This window comes from Callithrix jacchus, chromosome Y (genome assembly GCF_049354715.1).
Source record: "Callithrix jacchus isolate 240 chromosome Y, calJac240_pri, whole genome shotgun sequence".
Classification (NCBI taxonomy): Eukaryota; Metazoa; Chordata; class Mammalia; order Primates; family Cebidae; genus Callithrix; species Callithrix jacchus.
In genome coordinates this window covers 7,661,841-7,686,877 of record NC_133525.1, presented here as the reverse complement: position 1 = coordinate 7,686,877, position 25,037 = coordinate 7,661,841, and the positions used below count along the sequence as shown (strand labels likewise).

Sequence of the window (25,037 nt, the reverse complement as noted above, 5' to 3'; positions counted from 1 at the left end):
GAAAGGTTAAGACAAACGGGATGACACTTGGGAACCAGAGCAGAACCTCACAAACTGTGGACAATGTATTTGTGACTTTAACAGACGACAGACACAAAAGCAGAAAAAAAATCGACGTGGATCAGAACAAGGACGACTTCTTCAAACAATGTCAGAAAACGAACTTTCAGAACTTCCACATTCAGCTTCCCTACGAACTTTCCTAAAAGGCCATCGACTGGCAACCACAACAAATCCAAAAACAACCAGTTGCTTGCTGCCAGACAGAACATTAGAATAAACACTGCTGCACTTCTCACTGACCCAAAACATTTGGAGCACATAAATTCAACTATCAAGACACCTGTACCTCAGAGAGCCCAGTTAACGGCCAGAACACAGTGCCGTTTTGAAACCTCTGAAACTAGATCCTGTTGCACCAGTTCAGGAGGACAAGATGGCGTTTAAGGCGGCAGCAGACAAACACATCAGAATTTCAGCAGATCCTGACACAGAACAGGATGGAATAGAAAACAGGACCCACACACAACCACCAGTGTCTCAGATGTCTGACTCAGTTACTGCTGCCATGGCCACAGAGTCAGATAACAAAGAAAGTATAGGGGTATTGATGGACCCTTCAACAGCCAATGGGACAACAAACAGGCATACATCTGTTCGGAGAGTGAAAGGTGGGACAAAAGAGATTATTGATGAGAGAAAAGACCAGCCTTCTACCAAGAGGATGTATTTCATAAGCTTAAAAGAAAGTGACAACAGATACAGAGACATTGCAGTCAAGAAAGACGAGAGATTCACCCACATATTGCTATCCACTATATCAACAGAGAAAAATGCACTGAACACGGAAGTTATTAAAGAAATCATGAATGCTCTGGAAAGGGCTACTGTGGATGACAGCAAGCTTGTGTTGTTCAGCGCCCCTGGCAGTGTCTTTCGCGCTGGTCTTGATTTTGGGTACATTGTGAAGAATTTAAGGAATGACAGAAACAGAAGGAGCCCTGAAATGGTGGACATTAAGAGCTTTGTGAATGTTTTCATTCATTTTTTTAAAAACTTACTGTCGTATCTGTCAACGGCCCAGCCACTAAACTAGGTGCAACTATACTACCTCTTTGTGACTTGGTTTGGGCTAATGAATAGGCTTGGTTTCAAACCGCATATATGACCTCTGGACAGACTCCAGATGGCTGTACTACTGTTACATTTCCAAGAATCATGGGTGGAGCATCCGCCAATGGAAGGTTGATTGGTGGGTGAAAGCTGCCAGCACGGGAGGCATCTGCCAAAGGCCTGGTCTCTCAGGTGTTCTTGACTTCAACTTTCACCCGAGAGGTGATGATTCAAATTAACAGACTTGCCTCCTGTAATCCTGTTATACTGGAAAAGTGTAAGGCCCTTGTATGCTGTAATATTAAGATGGAGTTGGAACAGGCCAATGAGAGAGAGTGTAAAACGCTGAAGAAAATCTGCAGCACAGCAGAAGGGATGGAATCCATGTTAAAGTACGGTCAAACAAAAATTGATGAGATTTAATAACCAGTCTGTCTGCTTAGGACACAAGTACGGAGCTTAGCAGAATATATTATTACCGGAAGATGCCCTAATTCATCTTCATAACCCATCATAATTTCAATAATAGCTAAGTCTTGGAGAAAGAATTGAAAACATCTAAGATCTTTATTTAATAGTATCAAATTTTTGAACACTGTCGATTTAGAATAAACAATAAAACAACTTTTTGCTCAGATATCATTATTTTATGCACACAAGAGCTGAAATTTCAAAGCACACTTTTGAGCACTAAATTTTCCTTTCATGTTCTAATTGTTATCAGTACTGGAAGTAAGGTGAGAATGGTGCTCTATTAGATTTAAGTAACATGAAAATTTGTGATAATATTTGTTTTTCTTATTTTTATATCCTAGAATGCAGAGTCAAATGAGGTAAGTAAGTGTCAGTCTCTGCTCCCCTCGCCCAAATAACATCTGAGATATTGCCTTTGACTTTGTAGTGGCACAAATACCTCAGGTATTGAAAACTCTCATTAGTATTGTGACGTTATAGCTAACACCAAAAAACAAAAACAAGTTGAATGTTTAGAATTTTCAAAAATATTAAGCTGATGTGTCTATTGTGTTATTTTGACTTGTTCTTCAATGGCATATTTCAGAATAATCCCAATATCTACTTCAAGTAAAACATCCATTCAAATCAGAAAAAAATAAAAGTACATGCAAGTTCTCCCAGTACAGCTGAGACTTTTGATTAATACAATATATTCTAAAAACAATGGCACAACTTTAGGATGCAGGTACACTGGCTGACATAAACTGTTAAAAATTAGTGCTTATTTACCTAATACCCACAGACATTTCATCATAAATCAGTTAGTAATGGTCAACTGGCTCTGTTTCAAAATTTCATTTGGTCCACCAGTAAAGAAATCATGCTTAGCAGATTTCTATTTTAATTACGGTAAGCAATATTCATGCTGCAAAATAGGCTTCATTCTGCTGAAAAGATTTGTTTGCCTGTAGCTACCATTGCACTCCAAAAAAGTCTGCTTAAAGCAGTTGAGGCACTTCTGGGTAGAACTTCTCTTGCATTTTGAAACACTCCAAAATTAGTGCCAAGTCCTTGAAATTTGAACATTTTTATAAAAATAATGGGAAGGAAAAATCAGTCCACCAGTATAGAAAAATTCATTTTGTAATGCAATATAAACCTCCAGTGGCTCCAGTGAATGCCTGGCATAAGACTTGAAGGAAGTCAGGACACTGGTATTCCAAACAGGTGAGCCTAAAGTGGATGCTGCCTTTTCCAGGCTATACTAACCTTTACTGCGGAGGAATGTGATGGAGAAGGGTGGGTATCAATTTTGCGGCGTTTTTTTTCTGTTAAGACAAAAAGAAACAGTCAGAATAAGATATATTTTTTTTGTTTTCTAAACACTTAAAAAAAAATCAACTTGTAAGGCAATCACGTTCCCCTAGCAAAAACCCTACGTAACCTACCAAAACAAGGAGACACTAACCAACTATACATTAAAATAAGATAAGGTAAGCACACAGATAGAAAGGTAAACTTGCCCCTTTCAGGCTCTGGAATATCTGATCGGGGAACGGGTGACTTCAGAAACCCAGAAACTGGCGTTTTTTCTCCTCCTTTAACATTTTCCTTTGATTTCATTTTCTTTTCTCTATCTCTCTCTCTGGATGGCTCCTTCTCTCTTTCCCTTTCTTGACTTGATTTTGATTCTGCATTGGGGATAGTGGTCTTGAATTTCTCATCTTTAACTTTTTCTTCCTTCTTGAATTTTTCTTTTTCTTTGTCAGACTTTGGCATTCTTTCCTTGGTTTCTCTTGCTTTTTCATCTTTATTTGGCCGCGCCTCCTTTGGTTTTTCTTTACCATCTTTACCAAGTACCCTGGCCTCTGGAGTAGTAGCTGGAGTCTTTTCTTTTTTCTTCTTTTCCTTCTCTTTCCCTTTTTCTTTGTCATTTTCTTTAACAGCTTTGTTGCTTAAAAATAAAAACATGGGATTTTAAGACAAATAATCATAAAACATATCCCGTCTGATTTATGATAAAATATATCATAAAGGCTTTCTTACTAAGTTCAAAAAATACTAGAACTAAGGTAGTGTCCTTTGAAAACTAAAGGACAACTTTAAGACAAGTAAAAAGGAAGAAACAATGGCGAGGTGCAGTGGCTCACGCCTGTAATCCCAGCACTTTGGGAGGCTGAGGAGGGTGGATCACTTGAGGTCAGGAGTTTGAGACCAGCCTGGCCAACATGGTAAAATCCCGTCTCCACTAAAAATATAAAAAACTTAGCTGGGCAAAGTAGCACACGCCTGTAATCCCAGCTACTCTGGAGGCTGAGGCATGAAAATCGCTTGAACCTGAGAGGCAGAGGTTGCAGCAAACCAAGATCAGGCCACTGCACTCCATCCTGGGTGACAGAACAAGACTCCGTCTCCAAAAAAAAAAAAAAACTATTTCTTTATCCAGTAAATGAAAAACAAATTCATGAATTGCATATTAACAATAATTATTAGCCAGGCATGGTGGCTCACGCCCAGCACTTTAGGAAGCCAAGGCAGGCAGATCACACAAGGCCAGGAGTCTGAAACCAGCTTGGTCAACATGGCAAAACCCTATCTTTACTGAAAACACACAAAAAATTAGCCAGGTGTGGTAGCACATGCTTGTAGCTTGTAATCCCAGCTACCGGGGAGGCTGAGGCATAAGAATCACTTGAACCCAGGAGGCGGAGGTTTCAGTGAACCAAGATCATACCACTGCACTCCAGCCTGGGTGATCGAAAGAGACTCTGCCTCAAAAAAAAAAAAAAAAAAAAAGAAAATTATTATTAAAATAATGTCAGCCTCTCTTTTGGAATACATTCGTAACCTATCAGAATAACATGGTAAAAACCAAATATATACCTCACAAACCAACCAAGGGAAATACCATCAGGAAACGGATTACTTCGCTGGATGGAGCACTACTTAAATTAGTGTAGGCTTTTCTTATGTCTGCCCTTACTCAGATTGTTCACAGCAATCACTCTATCCTAAAATATTTTTTTAACTTCACATCTATATTCCCCTGCATATCCCACCAGGAGAAACAAAGTTGTTATACAAAGCATAACGATATGAAACATAATTAGGATGTAAAGCATATCAGCAAAATAGGGTAAAAAGAAAATTTCAAAGTCCAACATAAATGACTTTTCACATTACTCAACAACCACTCCCCTTCTACTCATGCGGGTCCACATACGAAATCAGAATTATGAGGGCCAGGCGCAGTGGCTCGTGCCTCTAATCCCAGCACTATAGAAAGCCAAGGCAAGGCAGATTGCTTGAGGCCAGAAGTTCAAGAAAAGCCTACGCAACATAGCAAGACCCTCGTCTCAAAAAAAAAAAAAAAAAATACGTAAAAATCATTTTAAAAAAGAATTTAGAATAATGACACATGGCACAGTGTTCCTACCTGTTAGAGTTACTATTTCCATTGCTTGAATTCCCTTTAGGTGTGGTATTAGACGATTTATTAACAGCTTTCACACCACACTGAGATCTCTCCCTTAATTTATCTGAAATAAAAGTAAGGTTTTATTTAACAAGCCCTTAGATGTAAATAAACTACAGTTTCACAGCTAAATGATTAGAGAATAATTAGAAAGAAGGAGCAGGCTGAATACTTAACACTTATATACTCCTATCTAGGGAATAAAAAGTAATACTAAGCCAGCATTGTACTTGTTCTGTGATACAAAACATTTCACTTTGTTGAGGTAAAATATATTACTTATAAGCTTCTACAAGTAAGCATACCAGTCTTCTCAGTACTGCTTTCATCCGATTTAGATGAACTTCCTGTTGATGATGAAGAAGGCCCACCACCAGGCTCATTTTGCACACTGGCAACTGCATTCCTTGGAGGAGGGTCTTTGTGATGAAACTCATTTTCAGATATCATGTATGACTTTCTACTTTTCAACTGCCCAGAGTAGCTGAAAGTCACACAAAGTGTTTAAATGTACAAACACAAATCAAAAAACACAAACATGAGGTTTATAAGAATAGAATTAGCAAGTTATTCATTCTACTCTGTGGTTCTAGGGAAGTAAAAAAAAAATACGAATTTTTAGTAAGTTCTTGAAGGTTCCTATAGAATGCCCAACTTTCTTAAAAATAACAATTTCACTATAAACTAATCCTAAAACTAAGATGGCTTTTTTCTTTTATTCTTGAAGATCTGGTAACTTTGATGATAAAATTATATTTCCTCCCAATCAAGAAGTATTATATATGACTTTTGAAACTATCATCCAGTATAGACCGGAAGTTGATCATCAGAAATGGTAACTCTCACCAGCCTGTGGGAACATGATCCCATTATCTCCCATAATCTCCTGAAGGCAGAAGATAAACTTCAACACTGTAAAACATTTTAAAGTCTTCAGAATCCTTCTGTCATCTAGTCTTACAAATCACATTAAAATATAATTTTGTTACCCCATAGCCAATGCATATAGATCTGGCCTCCTCTCTTTTTCTTCTTCGCAGATTTTGTGTACTCTTCTTTCCAAAGCTTGACCCAGATTCAAAACTTTTGGGTAGCAAGGAAGTATTTTTGTTAGCACAATCAAGATATTCCGGATGTGAGTATATTCGCCTGTTTCAAGGCAATGTATCGATGCCTACAACAAACATTTTAAGATTCATTATTATGCAGGTATAAAGAGAAAAATTTACCTTTGAAAAATTTAATTTTTTTTTTACCTTGGTTAGTTTATAATGCCATTTATGTACAAGATGTCGAAAATTTTTATAGTCTAATTGATGAGCCTTATTTCCACCATCAAATCCAGTTGCCCGTAATGTGGCAAAAAATCCTGGATAGTTTCCACATTCCTAAGGAAACAATGTTTGTCACGTTTAAAGAAAAAAAATTGTGATCCACAAAATAGCAGAAATGGAAACTTAAGTAGACTAGATCAATGTTTCCACATAAAACCATCATGTGTATTTGGATAGTCATAAAAAGTTCAACTTATATAAAGATATTAATTTGGAATGTCAGTTTGAGATAGAATAAAAAGGTATACAGCACTTTTTAACGAATTCATTGTGCTTATAAACATGGTGTTACAACTGAATCTTAAACTCAGCTCCTCTTTTAAAACTCAACAATCTAGACATTACTGGGTGCGGTCATTATATACACAGGCAAAATGTAAGGGTTTCTATTAGTGATACCTTTTCATATGTGGCTCTATCGCTATGCCACCTGGTCACAGTCTCTAACATGCAGCAAAGAAACCTTCCATAGCGACTGGCTTCGTTTTCAGTACAGCTTGCAACTGTGTAAATTATGTCAGAGAAAACCTACAGGAAAAAATGTTTTAAAAATATAAACAAATCAAGGTCAAAATCAGTTGAAATATTAGAAGATTCTCTTATAGCAAGTCATAATAAACAGGTAAGCTTAGTCAAAAACGTATATTCCCTTTATATACTGACACTCCAGAGACCTTTGGAGAGTTTGGCTTTTGTGGGGAAATAGTGCATTCATAAAGCAAATACCCAGAAAAACAATTTTTATAAGGAAAGCTGATTTACAGTGACAGAAAAAAAAACAAAAACCTATCATTATTATTATATAATAGTTTCTTAATGACTTAGCCACACATATGACTGGGTTTATGGGGAGAGTAAACAGAGGAAATGCGGATGTAAATTAGAAACAGGCAGCTGACGTGCTGGAACATACATTATGTTTTTAAAACACAAAATGCAGTAATATAAGAAAAAAGCTAAACACAAAATGTGAATATGACCATATTGAAAAGCTTCCCTGCTTTTATGTGTGTGTGAAGGTGTAAATTTTTTTTTTGAGAACTGAAGGTTAAGAGTGGAGAAAAGAGTTCTACCAATTATGATAATACATGTAAACTCAGTTAATAGTTTAACCTTGAGTGCCTATTACATATCAGGTGCTTTTTTAATGTGGAGTGGCTCATTTCATCATGAAGCAGGTTATTTATGCTTTACAGATAAGAAAACAGTCACAGAGAGGTTAAAGGGCTAGCCAAAGATCATACAGCTAGAAAATAGTAAAGCTAGGATTCAAGTTTAGACACTTGGCTCTTGAGTTCATGCTTTCTAACCACACACAAAATAATACCTCTATAGATTATAATGTTAGCTATCTTTGTGTGAGAATTTTTTTAAGGTTGCAATAAAAAGAACTTACTCGATCATAGCAAAGAAGTGTGGAAAAATTTGGAGTTTTCTGTTGATGTACCAATTCAACAAAACGAGCACAGTAAACAGCATCAATTGCTGAAAAAATACATCGAGGAAATAAACACAGCTGTAGAAATTTTGTGATGGTCTCATTTTTGTTAGATTCTGTAAATAAAGGAAGGATATATTAAGTTGTAAAATTCTTCCTCAAGGGCCTCAAAGCCACTGAACATGACAATATTATTTACCTTTAGTGCAGAGAATACGATAAAACCACAAACTACTCATAGTTTGTAACCAAAGCTCATGCCTGAGATAAGACTATCATTTTTATGCTGTGGACATTTTTTCTACCTATGACTTCTCCAAAAATATGTTTTGTACAGAAAAACTGAATGACAAGCTGTCAATATTGCAGTTAAAATGTATCAGTTCCTCCAGTGAATGTGAAGTTCATTCTGCATCAACGAATAATGAAAGAATGAGATTGGGAACACTGAGTTGAAACACAAACATAATATACTTTAACATCTCTAAAATTCTGACGTTTTGTTTTCTGTCATTTACCAGCATCAGGAATGTAACAATTCCAATAACTTACTTGCTAAAAGCCACTTGTCCTTTTCCAGTTTCAATCTCTGTAGAACTCTCTGTACATGTTCCATCTGTTTCTTTTCTTCTTCAAGAAGCTTGTCCTGAAGAGCAGTACAGTGCTCCTTCTCTTTTTTCTTTTTATTTGGGGGCTACAAGGAATAAATTAGATACTTTTCTAACCATATGCACATTACCTTTCTTCTTTCAACTGAAAAGTTTACAGAGATAAGGGCTGATAGTTTATAATTCAATATGAATATAGGTCCACTTGAATGTCCTACTTTAATCTTCATTCAACACATTTATAACACTGTCATGGAGGCTTCATACACCATCAAAACAGCTAAATTTGCTACACTAATACTACTACTAGTCTCAGGCATGGAGAAATCTTTGACTCTTCCTTTTCCTTTATACCAAGACTTGTTTACAAGTCTTGTACAAGGCCACTACCTCCATCAGTCTATGCTCTCACAATAGATTGCCTAAAAAGCCACCTAGCTGCTCTTTAGCCTAATGCTAGTCCTCTCCCCTGTCAAAAGCATCTTTCATACTGCTGTCATGAGTAATCATTTTTAAGTACCATTTTTTACCATTATTACTCCCCTGCTCAGAAAACTAAAATAGCTCTCAGTTGTACCAAGCCTACTTTTCTCCCTGATTTTCAATGCCCTATACAATCTGGCCCCATCATAACTCTCCATACGTATCACTAAGTACATTGACTACATGAAAGTGAATCAGTAAAAGTGGTCTCCCTAAACCTCAACCTACTTCCTATCTTTGCTGGAACCCTATGGTGACCATCCTATTTGCTTCCATATTTCCAAACCTAATCTACCTTCAAGGCCTGTTCAGCTCAGGATTCAGCTTTTCAATAATCTTCTCCTGAAGGACTCTCCTCTTAAGAACTACTGCTCTTGCTATTAGTCACATGAATCGTTTTAAGTTATCAGCACAGTCATCAGTAGAAAAGGACCCTCAAATAATTTTTGATTAATCATAACCTCCACCTAGTCACCAATCTCCTGGCCCTCCACTCAGAAGTAACTATTAAACCCCATTTAAAAGAATATTATATAGCAACAAGACCACCATTTTAAGGAACCAGAGCTAAAACAATTTCGAAATATAGGTAACACTGAATATCATAAAGTTATTGCACTTGAAGTACTAGAACAAAAACCTACCATTTCTTGATTGTCATCAATTGCTCTCATGTGGATTTTAAGTCTATTTACTTCTCGTTTATAGCTGGTGTGTGGAACTGCAAGGTCATACATTGTCAATGACCAGAACGTGGCATAGAATTGAGGGCTGATGTCATCCCAGACTTCGGAAACATGTAAGGAGACCACTGCTTCATGGACAGGAGCCATCACCATCTCACATGATGTTATGTACTTATGAACTTTATGTTGCTCTTTACTTCCCTTTTCTGATTTTTTAAGTTCATCATACTTTGACTAGAGGTAAAAAGTACAAATACATACATACATACATACATACACACATGACATAATTTATAGCTTTGACTTTCATGGTATAAAAATCTGTATTCCCTTTTAAAGAATCAAAAGATGGCCAATCTCAAAACTGTTATAGAAATTCTAGTTTCCTCCCAACCACATTTATTTTAAGACAAATCATCCCTGGAAGCTATTCCAATCTTTAGGACTGAGTGATAACTAGGAGATTTTTCAGAGGATTCTTATCTAACCTGTGGAGTAAAGTGAATAGGGTATATGCATATCACCCTCTTCCATTCCCCCACCCTACTCCCTCTGGCTCCTGTATCAGGGATTGAACATGAAGGGTTTCCGATCCTGCTTTTGAGATAGTCAAGCGAACAAACAGAAGGTCTTAACATGAGAGAAGAGGAAGAATGCAACTAGTAACAGCCAACTAGGACAGGATGTAGTTGACACATCACTACATGTAGTCCCTACCAACTATTAAAATGTGTCAATTAAAATGCTAGATCAAGAGGCTGAGGTGGGCAGATAACTTGAGGTCAGGAGTTCGAGACCAACCTGGCCAGCATGGCCAAACCCCATCTCTACAAAAAATATAAAAAATTATCTGGGTGTGGTGGCACATGCCTGTAATTCCAGCTACGTGCCAGGTTGAGGTGTGAGGGTCACTTGAGCCCTAGAGGCGGAGGTTGCAGTGAGCTGAGATCCCACCCCTGCACTCCAGCCTGGGTGACAGAAGGAGACTGTCTCAAAAAAAGAAAAAAGAAAAAAAAAAAAAAGCTGAATCAACATTAAGAAAAGCTATGAGAAATTTGTTTTAAGGCTGCTAAGTAGGGTGACCCTGGGGATTTAGGGGTTTCTGAGGATATAAGACTTTAGTGTTAAAACTGGGAAAGTCCCAGGCAAAGTAGGATCAAATCATTACCCTGCTGCTTAGCCAAATAATTTTTTCTGTGAAAAGTTGCGGTATATTGAAGTTTAAAGCATGTGAGAACTGATGCTGCAGCTTCTTTCACCTGACTGGTTATCCTAATTTTGGGGAAAAGTCAGAGGAAGGCCATATTCTTAATAGTATGGGGGAAAGAATGTTAGTACAATGGGAGGGGCTGCAGGGATGTGTGTGTGCCAAATATATTTTCTCTCTCTCTACACACACACACACACACACACACACACACACAAACACACACACACACAGTTGCTGCTATTGCTTCATGTCCCTCAGTCCCTTTAGGATGAAATGGCTCTCGTCCAGATAATTCTGTTTGGGTTAGTTATCAGCCTTAATATAACCTAAGGGAAGTCCTAAAACTAGTTTCCTCTTTATGTTAGAATATAACTTAAATCATTCTATTTGTGCTAAACACGTAACTGAAAACAAGATGATCAAAGCTTCTGCTTCCAGTTCTACACTATGGCAGGCAAAAGAGTCTCAGCTCCTTACAGCTCAGTTACCTGCCTTCTTCCTTCCTGAGTGCCCTGGGTGCTGCTATGCTCCCAGGCTCACGGCACTAAAAGTACACAACATTCTCTTTCTTCAAGGAGGGTTCTTAAACAGGACCTGAGAATTTGACAATTGTTTTAGAAGTCCAAAGATTTATGTTGTCATCCCCATTTTAGAGAGCATGCTGACAACTACTAAGACCACATAAGTGACAAAGTTATAAAGAACATTAGTTATGAGAGCAGTCCCAATTGCATCAGAAACCAGAGGGATTAACAGTTGGGAAAACAGTTTAATTTAGAGGACAGGTCTTATTGAAGGTAAATAATATTAATCTAGATGAGCAGAATGACTTCTGCTAAGGTTCTAACAAAACAGGATAAAAAAGGGTTGATGTTATCTGCATAAGAGAGCCCAGTTACCTGTTCTGGGCAAAATCCAGAATATGAACTAGGTAAAAGCGTTATCTTTCAGACCTGTGCCTCCAGGTGGACCTCAACTTCAACAATTAAAACTAAAAATTAGTTTATAGGTATGAGGGGGTTACATGATAGCTCCCGTCTCCCCAGTCCTCTGGGTCTGAATCTATGATTTCTATTGCTAGTCACCTCATAGTCGCGATCTAGTCAGAAAAACAGACTTGGTCAGAAAAGACGGCTATACTGCATAGTTACCCAGGATGAGAATGTGCTTGTCTAAAGTCAGTTTCACTCCCACTTCAAGTTCACATCTTCAGTCTAATGAAGAGACATAATAGTTCTACATCTCAAATCACCTAGGGAACTAGACTTACGGAATAGAACTGATATCCACAATTATTGCTGTACTTCTATTGTTCAAAAATCTCGCCTCAAGAATCTGAGCAGGCCAGACCAGTGGCTCACGCCTGTAATGCCAGCACTTGGGGAGGCCAAGGCAGCTGGATCACCTGAGGTCAGGAGTTTGAGACCAGCATGGCCAACATAGCGAAACCCCTAAAAATAGAAAATTCAGCTGTGTGTGGTGGCAGGCACCTGTAATCCCAGCTAGTTGGGAGCACGAGGTAGGAGAATTGCTTGAATCTAGGAGGCAGAGGCTGCAGTGAACTGAGATTGCACCACTGTACTCCAGCCTGGGAGACAGAGCAAGACTTCATCTCAAAAAAAAAAAAAAAAAAATCTGAGCAACATTTGGCTGAATTATCCTCAAGAGAGCCTGCCGATAGTCAATTTATAGAGGGGACACAGCAGTCATCTAATATACATTTTCATTGTCTCAATGAAGGTTCCTCAACAGAGGCTTTCAGTCAAGAAGCAAAAGCAAGGATCCTCGGGGCAGCTTGGATGCCCATCCAGTGAAACCAAGGTTGCTGGGAAACCCCTTTTCCAGAGAGTGGCATGTTGCTTACAGATGAAAGACTTATCTCCAATTTGGCTATACAGCCACTTCCATATAGTTTTCTGTTTTCTTATAAGCCTGAGAAGGAAATGCCCTTTCTTTGTTTAGATTTTTGTTATCTCTTAAAAGACAAAGACAGTATTTTACACAAGTAAGAGAGATACGGTAGCTTGAACGGCCTGCTCCATTTTCTGACCTGGCAAAGTTCAGCCAACCTCAGACAACCAGGTGTTCCTGTTTGCTAGGGTTCCGTAATGCTGATTAGTGTGTTCGCTTAGCACAGAGCAGGTCAGAATTCCTAAGATGAAGCAATTCTCTCACCTCAGTCCATCAAGAAATCAGGTACCCTCTTGTATAGCTGAGTCTGAGCTACCATGGGGTGTGACAACAATAAGACATTACACAAAGACAGCATACAATTCTCTGGATTGAGAGGATCTGAAGGGGAAGAAGCAGCCTAACACCACTCTCTTATTGTCTTTTCCCTTTCAGAGTGTATACGTAACACAAGAATTTCTGCATGGCGCTAATAAAGCGATAATTAAATCAAGTAACAGTTAGAAAAGAAGTGGGAAACTGTAGCAGTTGATACGTTAAAAACTAACAGCAGATGTCTGATTAAATGATCACTTACACTCCAAATTTCTCATCACCTTTTTTGTATACCTCTACTACACAGCTCTGTGTCCCTACCGGAAACAAAGAAGGGATCCCAGTTTAAGGGCCAAGACCTTCCCCCAAAATATGTAGTGAAATGTACGTACAGATAAAACCGTTAAGAAATAATTTGGATCATTCTTAAGCGGCAGCAAAGGCACTTGTACTTACCGAAATATGACGGGCATACATTGGTCTAGACAGGAAAAATGCCGCATCATGGGGTGCATGAAATTCGTTACAGAGTACATCAATTGAAGGCACTCGCTCTATATAATCTTCTGTGCTCAGATTAGATGCTAAAAACCCGCCAAACTGCACCAGGGTATCATGACACTAAATTTAAAAAATAAGACAAAATCAACATATTTTCCAAAGTGAGTAAGAAGTCATTTTAGGAACATTTTAAAAATTAAGAATCCAAATTTTATAACTTAAAAAGACTTTAGAGGCCATCTTCAAATATAATCACATAATCATTTTACAAAAAAGATGCCAAGGCCCTGACTGGTTGACTGATCCAAGGCTTTACTAGCCAACTAGGTCTCTTAAACGCCAAGCTGTATTTCATCACTTTTAGTGGAATATATTTACCTAAATCAAATAAGATAATAACCATAGGCAAACCGAAGTCAATTCCTTTGCCCTTAAAAGAAGAAAACTTTATTTACAGAATGTAGTTATAAATATCAAGTACCAAAACCTAAGATTAGCCCACAAAATGTGTTTACCTATCATCAACGATAACACAAAGAAAAGAGAGAGAGCAACCCAGCCTGCGCAACATGGCAGAGTCCGACCCTACAAAAAAAAAATCCAAAAATCAGCCAGGCGAGGTGTGCACGCCTATAGTCCCCAGCTACTTGGGAGGCTGAGGTAGGCTGATCACTTGAGCCAGGGAGGTCAAGGCTGCAGTGAGCTGAGATCATGCACTGCACTCCAACCTGAGTAGCAGGGTGAGGCCTTGCCTAAAAAAAAAAGAAAGAAAGAAAAAGAAAAAGAAAAGAGAGAGCGTGCACGAGTGCAAACAAGCATCTATTCTATTACGACTGAGATTTCCAGACACCAGGAAAGATATACATGCAAACAACTTGAATATGTAGAAATTTAATGATGTAATATTTAATTAATTCACAGTCTTACATATAACACCGCTTGGAGCTAACTCTTAAATATCATAATTTACATAGAAATAGGCTCTATTTCATGAATATCTATTTCACATTAGATTAGGATGTCTCATATTCACATGATGTGCAAAAATGACATTTTTCAAATTATAACATCTTCCTTTAACAAGATTTTTAAAATGTATGTAAACATAAAAGCCTCTTTAACTTGCCTGGTCATAGAGCTTTCCCACAAGTTTCAAATGTTTCTCTCCACCTTCCTGAAAGATTATCCTATTCCTCTGCTGAGCCATAAGGAGAAAGAGAGGAAGGACAAGATCATGGTCCAAAAGAGCATCCTTTAATCTCTGAGAGGATTCTTTAGTGTTTCTGATCTGGCCAAAATAACCACCCTGCACAAGAGAAGACACAAATTTACTAATGTACAGTATATAACCCATGCTGTCTAATTTGATAAAGACATAGCAAAAAGTTGAGTTTAAATCCTTAACCTAAAAAACCCCTACATTACACATTCCTTCCCTTACACAAATTTATTTTAGTGGCTATTACTGACTACGGTCACTGGCTTAAAGACAAACATCAGCTGAAGTTAAATTCTTGCATATTTTCCATTTTCCACCTTGCACCCTCATAAAGGATTATTAAATTATTCATTGTGGCACAGATTCAACAGAGCAACTAAGATTTAACGGAGTGAGGATATCAAGAATCACAGAAGACTTAGTAATTATTCGGTAATTATTTATTTATTATTATTTTGTCAGGGGGAGGAACAGAGTCTTGCTCTCATTGCCCAGGCAATGGCGTAATCTTGGCTCATTGCAACCTCCGCCTCCTGGGTTCAAGCAATTCTCCTGACTCAGCCTCCCAAGTAGCTGGAATTACAGGCGCCAGCCACCACAGCCAGCTAATTCTTCAATTTTTTAGTAGGGACAGGGTTTCGCCATGTTGGACAAGTTAGTCTCTAACTCCTGACCTCAGGTGATGCACCAGCCTCGGCCTCCCAAAGTGCCGGGATTACAGGACATGACCCACCGTGCCTGGACTTAGTTGGTAATTACTTTCCTTACAGATGCATTACTTACTTTTATATTTTGTTTCAGCTTTTTAAAAAAGTTAAAGTAACTACTGTATCTCAATTTCTAAAACGGAGTATGGGTGGTTGTGAAAGGAAGGCATGTATGGCTTTGACATTTGGTTTTATTAACTTACATATTGTTTGGATTATTTACTATGATCACACATACATTATGAATTCTAAAAGCTGATGAACAAAAATAGCAATTCTTACCTCAGCTTTTAGCTGCTCTCCACCAGTCATGGCCTCTAGTTGCTCCACCGTCATTTCCTCTGTAATTTGTATTCCTGCCATTTTTTGCACGACTTCTTTCAATATAAGCAGGTCAAAACTATTCAAAAAGAAAAAAAGAAAAACAGTCTACAGTTAGAACTTCAAATATAAAAAATAATATACTGTAATTAAAATACTGAGAATTCCTAAATTATTTGCATACGAATATAGGGGAAGAGGCTGAAGCAGTTTTTAAGGAACCACATTCCGAGAACTATATTTTCAAATATTTGATGTGTATGTTTAACTTTTACTTGGAGATAATTTCAAATTTACTAATAGGATGGAAAAATAAAAACAGTATAAAGCTCACCCATATATCCTTTACCTCAACTTCACCTAGTAACATTTTTAATCCTGCTTGCTTTATCATTTGCATTTTCTCTCCCTCTCTGAAGCCCCTCTCTACATACATAGTCACACACTGAATTTTTTAATCATTTGAGGGAAAATTATTTACATCATGGCCTCTTGCACCCCTAAAATTTCTAAGACTGCATTTCCTAAGAGAGCTATTCTCTTACATAACCACAAGTTATCGATTTTAATAAATCTAACGCTGATACAATACTTTACTCTACCATTCATATTTCATTTTATTCGTTGACCCAATAAAGTCCTTCATAGCATGGTTTTTCTCCTCCAATACAGGAGGGCCAAAGTGTTTTTGATGGCATAGAGCCATTTCTTAATAATCCGCTTACTAAAAAGGGACAAAGATGCAGCATGGCCACATACATCTACATACATTGGAAGAGAGGCAGGGAAGGAAGGAAAAAAAGAAGTTCTAAGTTGTAGTATCTGAGCCAAAGATGACAATTTAGTGGCCAGTCTGAAGCACAGTTTTCAGTAATATGCCAACAGTTATGTTTTTTAATCTTCAAAGTTTAGGACTACCAAGGGAAACAATACCTTATGTCCTCTAAGATCTTCTTTAGTTAATCTAAACAAAGTAAAAACATTCTTTCCTAAAAAATACAGATGTTTTTCCAAAGGTAAAGTTAGACATACTCATCACACAAGCTAACAGATGAAGGAACCATTTTCTAAGATTCCTAAGTGTTCTCTCAACTTGCCTTGTCCCTTGTTTTCCTTAGTTTTTCTTTTTTAAGATAGCCCTGATGAAAAGTAGTATATAAGTACCAATGAAAGTTTATTTTTCCCTTAAACTGTGTTTCACTTAGATGGCCACAAACACTGTACTCACAGTACAGAAAGCTGAGTTATAGATTAAAAAATAATGTATGTTCTGCTGGCCTAAAGACAAAGAAGAATAAAAATATATAGAAATGGCAGAGAGATGAGCATAAGGGATGTGCCGATACAATTTTAAGTTTAAATGTTTTTTTAAGTTTTCCATATGCCACAGTAAGAGTCTGTCAATAAATAGTTTTTAATTTTTTGTTTGCTTTTTACCAGAAAGCTTTTTTTTTTTTTTAATTTTTTATTGGATTATAGGTTTTGGGGTACATGAGCAGAGCATGCAAGACAGTTGCTTAGGTACACACATGGCAGTGTGCTTTGCTTTTCTTCTCCCCTTCACCCACATTTGGCATTTCTCCCCAGGCTATCCCTCCCCACCTCCCCCTCCCACTGGCCCTCCCCTTTTCCCCCCAATAGACCCCAATGTTTAGTACTCCCCTTTCTGTGTCCATGTGTTCTCATTTTTCTGAAAACGATTTTAGGTTCTTTGATTCAAGTCAGTCTACTTCTCATGAGGTTTAACATACACACATACTAATTCAAACTCTAAGCACTGATATTGGCTTAAAATAAAATAAACTTCAGTATTTATAAAGAAAAGAAGACACCGTCCAAAAGATACGGAAGTCTTATGTATCTCTAAAACCCAAATTCAAAAATTATGCTTTAAAAGTATTATGTACACCCTCAAATAAATATGTTCCTACTAGATGCTCAACATGATATGCAGGTCAATTACTGCATACAGACCTCGTGCAGTATGTTTTGTCATACAAGACACACAATATATTACATTAGCCATTTACTCAAAAGCCTAATAGGCAGTCAAAAAAAAATCAAAGTATACTTTTAGTGCGTTAACTTATATAGCCAAATATTATATTTATTCATGAAAAAAGGTGTCTATGTATTAAGTTATCATTTAACTAAAGAATTTCATGTAAATAAGTGAGCAACTATTCTACTTCAGCCTACAACCAACAAGTAGGAAGTCTTTCAGGATAATAGGAGTCTCAATACTCCCAAACCAATAAAAGTACTCTATTTAATTTTAGTAAGTATAATTTGCTATGAATACCTTTTACCCGCCTTTAGCTGATTGACAACATACTGAAGAAGGCCGGCAAGATCAATTGGATATTTATGAAAAACTGCACCACAGAAATTAGCCAGACCTATATGAAATAAAAAAGGAGTACAAACAAGTCATAAAACAAAATGCACAAATATCAGTTCTTCAACTAAACTTCTAAAACAAAATGAGGTAGGAATAATTGTATTGCTGATGCTGTTGAATGGAGTTTCATAATAGTAACAATAACCAGTATTTACTGAGCATAGATATATGTCAAGCATTGTACCAAGCACTTTATAATGGTTATCTCATTTAACCCTTGCAACTATTATCTCAGGTTGGTATAACCTATTGATGAGGCAAATTCAGAACAGATATGTCATGTAGCTTGCTCACAGTCACATAGTACGAAGTAGAGCAGTAAGTCAAATCTTTACAGCCTGATTCCAGAGTTTGTGAAACTAAGACATAAGAAAATCTTGCAGATCACTCAGTAAGCTTGAATAAATGACAAAACGCCAGTCCCCTGAATGTGAGTCAAGAAAAAAAAAATCTCTTTTTTTTCTAGGAACATGCTACTAGTTGTGGAGGTGCAAGAAAATAAGTAAAGTATTACCAGACCTAGAAGCAGACAAGAGACCAATTTTAACCAACGGTCCTTATCATACCATGTAACTTGTTCATAGGTATGAATAGGGAGGGAACCCCAGCCAATACAAGAGCAGGAGATTCTAGTAAAGTCAAGTACTCCGCAGCCTATTCCACAACTATCTGTTAAGCACCTAAATGATCCTGGACAAAAACGCAAGTCCTGCCCTCAAGGAGCTGAGTCTAAAGGAAGATACAAAAAAGTAGACAAATAGATATGATGAGCAAAAGGCTCCATGGGAATACAAAAGTGGAGCTCCTAATTCAGACTGGTGGGTGGGAGCATTAACAGAAAAAGCTTTCCAGAGGAAGTGACCTCAAAGCTGAAATCTAAAGAATAAACAGAACATGGAGTGGGCCATGAAGGGTATTCCAAGTCAAGTGAATAATGGGCAAAAGGTCATGGAAAGTACAAGAAGTTCAGCATTAATGAAATCCAGAATATCGGGAAGCAGGGAAAAGATGAGGCTAGAATAGTGCAAAAGGACCTGACTTCAAAAGAACTTACTTGTATGACTTATTAAACATTTCGGACTTTAAAGGACAATGGGGAGCCACTGCAAGACTCCACTATCAGATACAATAAGTCGAAAGGAAGGGAACTGGCTGCTAGAAACCAAAGGTACAACAATTTAAAAGAAATGTGGTTAGTTTTTTTGGTTAAACTAAGTCAAGTTTTTGCTCTTTTAAGATGACTGGAACCTCAGGATGGAATGGGAAGAAATGAGACTAACTCCCGTAAGATCAACTTCTATAAAATAATGTTAGTTAGAAAGGAGATTTTCAGCTAGGTGCAGTGGCTCGCGCCTGTTATCCCAGCACTTTGGGAGGCCGAGGTAGGCAGATCACTTAAGGTCAGGAGTTCAAGACTGGCCTGGCCAACATAGTGAAACCCCATCTCAACTGACAATACAAAAATTAGCTGGGTGTGGTGACACATACCTGTAATCCCAGCTACTCAGAAGGCCGAGGCAGGAGAGGTACTAGAACCTGGGAAGCAGAGGCTGCAGTGAGCTGAGATAGCACCACTGCACTCTAGCCTGGACCACAGAGTGAGACCTCGTCTCAAAACAATAAAATAAATTTAAAATAAAATAAAATGAAGGAGATTTTACCTCACCAGTAATGCTTATCCAAATTGACTCTGATAGCAGAGTCAATAACGGTCTATCAAGTTAGGAAAATAAATAAGAACTGTATCAACCTCCTTACATAGCCGAGGGCTCTAAAGAACGAGCTTAGTAGCTGGATATTCTCAACAACTCTTGACAAATAGGCTTATAAAAGTCTCTACGCATAGATAATAAAATACATAACATGGCAGTTACCACAGATGATAATTTCATCTTTCAAAAAATAAAAATACTTACTCTGAAGCCAGCTTGAGATGGTTGTGTCATCATGTTTCATTCTTTCCTTTTCTGGATTAGCTAAAGCTTCAATGATACAATCTTTCATATATTAAGAAAAAAACTAAGTCATTACATCTCTAATAAAGACCCTTAAAACAAATATGCCACATCTTAGGGGCAAAACTGTTGGTCGTTACAAATTACTGTTCTTTTTTTTTTTTTTTTTTTTTTTTTTTTTTTTTAAGACCAGGGATGTTGCTAAAACAAATTACTGAAAAATACACTCACTGTAGTACCAACATCTCTTCTTTAGCCTCCTTTCCATCTTTCAGCAATCAAGATAGATTCCATCAATAACAAGATGTCTGGTAAGCCACCTGGGTACAGTGGCTCATGCACTTTGGGAGACCAAGGTGGGTGGATCACTTGAGGTCAGGTGTTCGACATCACACTGGCCAACCTGGCGAAACCCCATCTCTACTAAAAACACAAAAATTAGCCAAGTGCGGTGGCACACGCCTGTAATCCCAGATACTTGGGAAGCTGAGGCTTGCTTGAACCCGGGAGGAGAGGTTGCAGTGAGCTGAGATCGTGCCACTGCACTCCAGTGTGGGTGACAGAGCAAAACTCTGTCTCACAAAAAAAAAAAAAAAAACAATGCTTGGTGAGCCTAACATGTCTCCCTTTATACAACACAAAGACAAACAGACACACACACACACACACACACACACACACACACACACACACAGACTGATCAAACTTCAGATCAGCCATCTGAATCAACCTCAGATGGTTACTAAAGGAAAACAGAATGAAAATAAAACATTTACCACACTATATATTAAATATGAAATCTACATATTACTTCAATTTAAAGGATACAGGCCAAAACATCATAATTCAATGAAGTGAGGTATTTCAATGAAACTACTACAGGTGTTACTAAGTTATCATACTTCTGTATTTGCGACAAGATCTGGAAAATGGCGACAAACAATAGAAGGCATTAACTAATCAGAGGATTTCTACTGTACCAACTAAGTAACAGCTACGCTTCATTTTTCAAAAGAAATAATGTTTATAATTAAAGTGGTTTCCGATCACTTCATATTTATACAGAAATTACTATTGTGTCATTGCCTTAGAGAACATTTTCTTAGGCTACATTTTTCAGTTAGGAAAAAAATCCCAATTCTATGAAAAAAATGACAGTGGTAATTTGGAATTGCAATGAATCTGCAGATTCTTTTGGGCAGCATGGAATATTTTAACTATATTGATTCTTCCAATCCAAGAGCATGAAATGTCTTTCCATTTGCTTGTATTACTATGATTTCTATCATCAGTGATTTATAGTTCTAGTAGAAATCTTTCACCTCTTGGTTAGATGTATCTCCTGGTACCTTTTTTGTGGCTACTGTTAATAGGTTGTGCTCTTGATTTGGTTTTCAACTTGAACATTATTTGGTGTGTAGAATGTTACTGATTTTTGTATGTTAATTTTGTATCCTGAAACTTTACTATGGGTATGCACGCACATAAAGACAGAAAGACACTGGGGACTCTGAAAGTAAGGGGGGCAGTGGGGCAAGGTTTGAAAACTACCTATTGGGTACTATGCTCACTATTTGGTGAAGGGTTCAATAGAAGCCCCAACCCCAGCATTATGCAATATATACATGTAATAAACCTGCACATGTACCCCCTGAAGCTTAAAGGAAAAGTTAAAAAAGGAAATCATTCCAGTTGGTCCAAAACTGAATTCTGGAATGAAAGAGTATAGTCTCTCTCATGTGTTTTAGAAATCTCTAAATATTGGCTAGGCGTGGTGGCTCATGCCTATTAATTCTAGCACTTTAGAAGGCCAAAGCAGGCAGAATACCCAAAGTCAGGAGTTCAAGACCAGCCTGGCCAACATGGTGAAACCCCTTCTCTACGAAAAATACAAAAAAAAATTAGCCGTGTGCAGTGGCACACACCTATAATCCCAAGTACTCAGGAGGCTGAGGTGGGAGAATTGCTTGAACCCAGGAGGTGCAGGTTGTGGTGAGCTGAAATCATGCCACTGCTGCACTCCAGCCTGGGTGACAAGAGCAAGATTTCATCTCAAAAAAAAAAAAAAAAAAGAAATGTCTAAATATTTAAGTACTAGTATTATGTATCAATCACAATGAAATGTTATTTGAATGTTTCTAAAAACTAAATTCAACAAGTAAGGCTTCTAGAAATCACAATGTGGTGTACAAAATAAGCTTATACTGTCTACTATTAATAGAAAATATAGATCAATGTGTTAAATACACCATGTGTTAAATAATTTTCTTTTTAGCATAACCTTACAATACTACATTTTCTAACTTCCACTCATGCTGATTTAAAGACAACAAAAAGAAAAATCCCTTAAAATAATATTAACCTCAAAACATACATAATCAAACAAAATAGCTGGATTGCTGTGGCTCAGCTTCCCAATTTGTCTTCCAGAAGCCTCCACATTTTCCTTCGTTAGGCGCCTACAAAGGAAGAAACAGGTGGCAGGGATCATCTTAAGTAACATTCCTTGTAATGCAGATGGCTGTGTTACATCATAGTGGAGGAAAAAACCAATTATTCCCCAACTATTCAAAATGGATTCATGTAAATGACCACATTCATCATATCCTTTATGGCAGGGTTTGGGCTATTTTGGTTAGAGATTCTCCCCGAGAGTATTGAGACTTTATATTAAATGCTTACCATTTACAAAATACACATTTCAACTTTATAGTAATAGTCTAATAATCAGTAAAACTCTTAATGTACTCTATAAGTACATATAACTCCTCTTACAAACGATCAAAATTATTTCAGATTTAGGAGGACTCATTTATCAGTTTAGGGATTAAGAGATCAAATTTGGTGTCATGCAATGAAATGCCTCATGCCATCTGGCTCAGTGACTTGAACAGAGTAATAGCTCATGCTGCATTCCTCAATATGTAAAGTTATTTGCTTTTCATAGTCAAGGAAAACAATTAGTTTGAAGCTAAATTCTACTCCTTTCTTTTTATTTCTTCCTTTGCTCATTATTCAAATTTATATCTATGAATTATTACAGTTCAAAACAATTATTACACCGAATCCTAAATGCCTGTGATGAGATTAATACATAATAAATGTAGAGACTTGAAATGGCTACTAGTGACAGTAAGGAAGCTTTCTAGGATGAAAATATAATGAAGTAAATTATAAATTCAGTTTACAATTCAGGAAATGTGACCATTCTCCAAGTCACAAACTTGCTATAATTAATTTCTTATGACAAAACTGGCCCCATCAATCAAAATTATTTCATCGTCAACTGTTTCTCTTTCCAGCTCTCCATATCCCAGTTTCTTCTGTTTCACAGAAAGAGAGACCACTAAACGTTAGCTATACAGCATTTTGTTCAAACTTGCAACTTATCACTACCTGTCCCTATTTCTAACCCCAGTATTTCAGATCCCTACCCTCTACTTGCCAAGGCCAACCCCTCCTCTCTGTTTTTTATTCCATTCCCTTCTGCCTCCATCCCCTGGAGAGACAAACAAAACAAAACAAAACAAAAAAAAAAAGAAAGAAATATTTTCTTGTCTTTGCCTTCTCCTCAGGCTACCAGTGTCTGCCATATGGAATACCATAAATATTTGTAGAAAGAATTATTAGCTCACACCTGTAATCCCAACACTTTGGGGGGCCGAGGCGGGTGGATCACGAGGTCAAGAGATCGAGACCATCCTGGTCCACATGGTGAAACCCCGCCTCTACTAAAAATACAAAAAAATTAGCTGGGCATGGTGGCCCATGCTTGTAATCCCAGCTACTAAGGAGGCGGAGGCAGAAGAATTGCCTGAACCCAGGAGGCAGAGGTTGCAGTGAGCCGAGATGGCGCCATTGCACTCCAGCCTGGGTAACAAGAGTGAAACTCGGTCTCAAAAAAACAAGGAGAGAATTATTAAATGCCCTATAGCAAGCTCGTTTTAAATGGTATTCAAAACTCACAAAATTCTTCAAGTGATAAATTAATACATTATATGCTCAATCTAAAAACTCTGAACAGTAACAAAATCGTGTTGTTTAAGCCTGGTAAAATAGTTACAAATATAACAAAAATCCAAATATATTAAAAATTCTGCACATATTATTCTATAGTAAATTATATTTTATTCATTCATTCATTCATATTAATGCCTACGATGACAGTCAAAGGACTAAGCATTAGAAATACAAGGACGACTGTGTATCAGTCTTCTGGCTAAGGTCAAGCATGGAAATACAAGGATGAGGCTGGGTGCAGTGGCTCACGCCTATTATCCCAGCACTTTAGGAGGCCAAGGCGGGTGGGTCACAAGGTCAGGAGATCAAGACAAGCCTGGCCAAGATGATGAAACTCCATCTCTACCAAAAATACAAAAATTACCCAGGCATGGTAGCGGGCACCTGTAATCCCAGCTACTTGGGAGGCTGAGGCAGAGAACTGCTTGAATCCGGGAGGCGGAGTTTGCAGTGAGCCAAGATCGTGCCACTGCACTCCAGCCTGGGTGACAAAGCATGACTCCATCTCAAAAATAAAGAAATAAGCAAACAAACAAATAAAAATAAATAAATAAAAGGTGGCTGGGATGTAGTGGCTCCTATCTGTAACCCAAACACTGGGAGATCAAGGTGGAAGGATAACTTGAGGCCAGGAGTTTGAAACCCGCCTGGGCAACAGAGTGAGGTCCCAACTTCACAAGGAATAAACAATATTAACATAATGATAATAATAAGAAGAAGAGGGGGATAATATATTTGTATTGGCATGTATGTACATAAAAATATCTGGAAGGATATATAACAGACTAAATAATGGCTACTTTTTACGGGGTGGGGGGAAGAACTGAGTAGCTGTAGGATGGGGTGAGACTTTCTGCTGTATGTATTGTATACCTTATTTACTG

The 25,037-nt window shown here is 37.6% G+C and overlaps 2 protein-coding genes across 2 annotated transcripts in view; one reads left to right on the top strand and one right to left on the bottom strand.

Annotated features, from left to right (window-relative positions):
* LOC100390990 (THO complex subunit 2-like) overlaps nucleotides 1–25,037 on the bottom strand; it is a 129,955-nt gene that overhangs the window by 4,689 nt on the left and 100,229 nt on the right. The window contains exons 16-32 of the mRNA XM_054251608.2: nucleotides 22,508–22,592; nucleotides 20,962–21,055; nucleotides 20,095–20,175; nucleotides 18,080–18,176; nucleotides 15,739–15,856; nucleotides 14,657–14,836; nucleotides 13,486–13,650; nucleotides 9,552–9,827; nucleotides 8,369–8,510; nucleotides 7,775–7,932; nucleotides 6,778–6,906; nucleotides 6,301–6,432; nucleotides 6,034–6,218; nucleotides 5,350–5,528; nucleotides 5,006–5,108; nucleotides 3,093–3,523; nucleotides 2,839–2,897 (exon numbers count right to left, since the gene is read on the bottom strand). Of these exons, the coding sequence (XP_054107583.2) occupies nucleotides 2,839–2,897; nucleotides 3,093–3,523; nucleotides 5,006–5,108; nucleotides 5,350–5,528; nucleotides 6,034–6,218; nucleotides 6,301–6,432; nucleotides 6,778–6,906; nucleotides 7,775–7,932; nucleotides 8,369–8,510; nucleotides 9,552–9,827; nucleotides 13,486–13,650; nucleotides 14,657–14,836; nucleotides 15,739–15,856; nucleotides 18,080–18,176; nucleotides 20,095–20,175; nucleotides 20,962–21,055; nucleotides 22,508–22,592 (2,614 nt within the window). The remainder of the gene's footprint in view (nucleotides 1–2,838; nucleotides 2,898–3,092; nucleotides 3,524–5,005; nucleotides 5,109–5,349; nucleotides 5,529–6,033; nucleotides 6,219–6,300; nucleotides 6,433–6,777; nucleotides 6,907–7,774; nucleotides 7,933–8,368; nucleotides 8,511–9,551; nucleotides 9,828–13,485; nucleotides 13,651–14,656; nucleotides 14,837–15,738; nucleotides 15,857–18,079; nucleotides 18,177–20,094; nucleotides 20,176–20,961; nucleotides 21,056–22,507; nucleotides 22,593–25,037) is intronic.
* LOC144581314 (testis-specific chromodomain protein Y 1-like) lies at nucleotides 437–1,096 on the top strand. Its single transcript, XM_078364497.1, has one exon. The coding sequence runs from the start codon at nucleotides 437–439 to the stop codon at nucleotides 1,094–1,096; it is 660 nt and encodes a 219-aa protein (XP_078220623.1).

What these genes read in the sequence shown, in the direction of transcription:
- LOC144581314 (XM_078364497.1), top strand. Translation starts at nt 437, where the DNA reads ATGGCGTTTAAGGCGGCAGCAGACAAACACATCAGAATTTCAGCAGAT.